Raw genomic sequence first — 4395 nt, 5'->3', positions numbered from 1 at the left:
GTTAGTTAGTTGTAGTAAGTACCTACTACTACTATATAGTTAGTACGTGTGTGTGTGTGTGTATATATATATATATATATATATATATATATATATATATATATACACATACATGTATTATTTACACATTAAAGTATTCTAATTGAGACTAGAGATAATATTTGTAGAAATCTCTGTTGACGTTATTGGAAGTCAAGACGAATATATAAATAAAACTGGGGTTACCCAACTGATTTTAGCCATTATAAACAAACGCCTGGTATTTACATTATACCTGTACTCAAAAGGATTAATATTAGTTTTAAAGTAATAAATCAATGCATTTAAAACGTGTTGCAAGAAATTAATAAACCTATCATGTACGGAAACCACAAACCCGCAATGAAGATTTCACATATAGAGCATTTAATTATTAAATGAAGTGTAAACACACACTAAAAACATGTATCTGCATCTTATCCGTTGACCTCTCATCGTTTTCTAATCTTTTAAGTTGTCATCGTAGATCATAATATGTTATTTCAAGCTTGTATTTTATTTTTACTTTTAAGATTTCGCGCTTATACTACATACCAATAGGCCTATACTATTTAATCGTATACAAAGCACCGTTGTTCCATAAGCTCAAGGCATACCGGGAAAAAATTGAATATTTATGGTTGAAAACAGCTCCGACATAAAGAGCATCTGTATTGAAACATAATATGAGTGTGAAGAGTTTTTTTAATGCTCGTTCAGTTACCTACAGAGTTCGGAAAGTATCAACTGACATTACAACAAGGCAGTGACATTATCGGACATAGTATCTTAATATGAAGTGCTTTCGTTGTCACAAAGACATACTGTTTTTAAACAAGTTGCTGGTTATATGATAGATACTAAATAGGGTTGGGTGATAATTGGGTCTGTGTGGGGCAGATCAAATAATTGTTCTGCGCATTACTTTGTATTTTTTGAAGATAGCCTTTTGTCATGTAAATAATTTACAGAATTATACATAATAAAGGAAAAAAATGCTGTTTTACAATATCCATTCAGAAAGTATTTAAAATAAGCTAATCAATATTTCTTAAAGAAAATCGTCTGAAATATATTTATATAAATTAACGTATACTTCAGTATCAAACAGTTTGTATGTATTAACCCTAAAGAAGCTGTAAAAGCGAAACGTTGGTAGTAATAAAAAAAAGAAATTTATATACATCTGAGTGTAAAGGTCGTTTATCTAAACTTTTATCAAAATGTTTTTAGTGGGCCTTACACGAACACTTCAATCGATTTTAAAAAAATATATGTGTTTAAAAATACGTTATCGATTTCCTTACATTTTTAATTTGATCAAAATCTTTTTCCAGTTCAGAAAGTTTATATATGTTTAGAAGAGACACATATAACGTGATTTAGACTAGTCGATATTCAAAAACAGACTTGTCGAATATGTAAAATGTGCTGTAGCTGGTGCAGTTCTGAACGAATTACCACATGTCACTGTTTTGGTCACATAGAGATGATTGAAACAGAAGTGCAACAAAATATTAAACAGCAGGAAATGGATGTCGAGTAGAAAAAGCTCCTTCTAACAGCAGTGTCCAGCCGTGACTGACAGCCCCAAAGATGGGTTTCGTCTGTTCATCTGGTTTCTCAGTTTGTTCGACTGCAGCTTTTGGTAATGTAGAAACAAATGTTACTTCCAGATGTTAAATCTTACAAAAACTCGTAAATAGAACATTTACACCTGCGTTCCAACGTGTGATTTAGAATAATAGCCAAGTAGTTATGAAGGTCACAGGTGTGGGAAGTCATTTCATCCGCGACGCACGTGCGAGTTAGAGCAAGGTAGCGATTTGTCACGTTTGTGTTATACCTAAAATATATAGTGAGAAACTTTAGTGACCGTCTTTAACCTGGTTAATTGGTATTTGCAGTTTGTGGAAGAAAGGGAGCTCGCGCTCTCTTTATGTTCCTGTACATGATAAGAATGATTATAAGCATTGAAATATTTTAGACCGATGAATATCATACAGTGATAAAAGGGTTGGAAACAAGTGTTAATTTTTTACTAATTGTTCTTGTGTCAAGCATTGTGTTGTATAATAAGGTATATTTTTATACCTTGTGATGATATGGTTATTAAAGCTTCGTTATGCAGTGTAGTAAGCCATAAACATTCCACCCTCTTTCGCTCAACGTTAACTGAATACCAGAGACAACACAGAGGATACCGCAGGGGGAGAGCTGGTTGAAAAGACTTGGTTTTGTAAAATGCTTTTTCACGTGAAGAACTAAAGCTTTTGTGTACAGTCTTCTATTGAGAAGGGTTTTCATAGAGTTCCAGACGAATTGGCGTCCGTAACGCTCGAATCACCTTGGTCTAAGTCCGAGACTTTGTTATGGCCCTGAGAAAATGTCACTTCATGGCTGGTGGTGGCCTTACAGAATCTTATTTTTCTGGTGACTTTAAAGTAAGCATTCACCCACTTCCCTATTTAAAAGGTGTTGAATCCTCCAAACAAATATTCCCGAGTTGAAAGCTTTTCGTACAATGATGCCGTGAATTATACCTGCTCGACTTTATGCACGTGACACTTCTATGTGTTCTTGGCCTCGAACGTATTTCTTCTTGAAATGATATATTCTTAAACATAAGAGAAAGCAAGTCATATCCCGTGAAAGAAGCTGATACAGTGATCTATGTTTCATAGCCGTCGTCGACATGAACGTACGTTGTTCTTGTTCCGATTCTAGAGATCAGTAAAGCAAAAATAATCGTTGGTTTACTGTAAAAAATTCTTCGTTGTTATAATCCATATAATTTCGGGAATTGTTTCAAATATCATGAATGACAAACGCAAGTAGGTTGTTGCTTCCAAGTATCAGATAGCGTTAGTAGCGTATATTAAACATAATTTTGATATAATTTAGGTTTATATAGTCCCAGTGGCACAACAATTAAATCAGACTTTCCCGTATGTATATCTATTGAAAAAACAGTTGTAAAGAAATATCGACAGTTGTTGTGTATATAGAATATTGTACACCTTGCGAGTAGTATTAGTCGCCACGTTAATATATATATATATAGAATTCGAGGTTTGATCCTTGCAGTGGCCACGCACAGATTGCCTATTGTGCAACTTCAACTTAACGCTTTCATGTATACATCTAAAGCTCTATACTTAACGCTTTCATGTATACGTCTAAAGCTCTATAGAAAGGATGAAGTTAGATAAAAATGTATATCCTGCTATAAAATATGTATCATAATACCGATACGTAATTATAATGTGATCCAAAAGAAAAGCACGGACGTTTGAGTCTGACAGTGTATGTCCTCGGTGTTTATGTACCTTATAGCATTTAATTAACCTTTGTGACAGTTTTGTGTTTGCTTGTTTTTGTACTTACATGTTACAATTATATCAGATTGGCGTGGCCACGTGGTTTATTATTATAATTTGTAAATTCGTCAACATTTGCTAGGCCTAGCTTCAGAAAATGTTTTCTGTTGCATTGCTATAAACAATATTATTGAAGGAAAAATAAATTCGGATAACCTGCGAAACTAATGTTGAAGGCAATTTAGAGAAGCATGGAAAATATAATGAGTTACTGTTGCTCAGATATTGTAACTGTTTAGGCTTAATTTGGTTTCATAAATTTAACCCTTTTTTTAAAAGAAAGTTTGAGTTCTGGGCAAATCTGAAGTAAAACACTACAAAACAATATAGCTAATTTTTCTGAACGCAAAATTACACATTTATTTCAACTAAACTACTAATATTTGATAATTTTACATGTTTAAGAAGCTAGTTCAAAACAAAAAATTGAACAACGTATCTGTTTTAACTATCAATATTTACTTCCAATTTATGATGTTAATATGAAAATATTTCAAACTGTAAGTAATGTAAGGTTATCTAAAAACCAGATTTAAGCCATGAGGTAAATAATGGAGCTATGATACAAAAGAAACCTCCTGCCGTTTGTGACTAGAACCACTCCCTCTAAAAAACTGGTCGCTTGTTTAATTATGTTCAAAGCTAGCTAGCTATCTGTGAAGTCGTACTTGATTAAAGAAAGCAGAAAACAGGAATAAAAACTGGTTCGAAATTAATAAGCGGATCGTTCTAGTTTTGCTATTTAAAAATGGGTATCATGTTTTTACATAATATTTATGTCTTTTACAGAGAACTGCAATATAACGATTTGACAAAAGTTGAAGAAAATTCTTTTGATGGACTACCGAAGCTGAAGAGCTTGTAAGTACATACGATGATTTTGTTTGGATTTATCTGTGAAATTCGTGTTTCGATAGGTATAATGTTGGAAGAAGAGAAACTTTGTTGATCGTAACTGTTTGTTAACAATTTCTTAAGCACGGATTGATTTTTTTCC

General features: G+C 32.8%; 1 protein-coding gene across 3 annotated transcripts in view; it reads left to right on the top strand.

Moving 5' to 3' along the window:
• LOC106463402 (leucine-rich repeats and immunoglobulin-like domains protein 3) overlaps positions 1-4395 on the top strand; it is a 70973-nt gene that overhangs the window by 19848 nt on the left and 46730 nt on the right. For all 3 annotated transcript variants that reach the window (XM_022390878.1, XM_022390877.1, XM_013923423.2), the window contains one exon: positions 4188-4259. In XM_022390878.1, the coding sequence (XP_022246586.1) occupies positions 4188-4259 (72 nt within the window). The remainder of the gene's footprint in view (positions 1-4187; positions 4260-4395) is intronic.

Source organism: Limulus polyphemus, unplaced genomic scaffold, assembly GCF_000517525.1.
Source record: "Limulus polyphemus unplaced genomic scaffold, Limulus_polyphemus-2.1.2 Scaffold1397, whole genome shotgun sequence".
NCBI classification, from domain to species: Eukaryota; Metazoa; Arthropoda; class Merostomata; order Xiphosura; family Limulidae; genus Limulus; species Limulus polyphemus.
The sequence above is the reverse complement of the archived record's forward strand: the minus strand, read 5'-3'. Positions and strand labels throughout refer to the sequence as shown.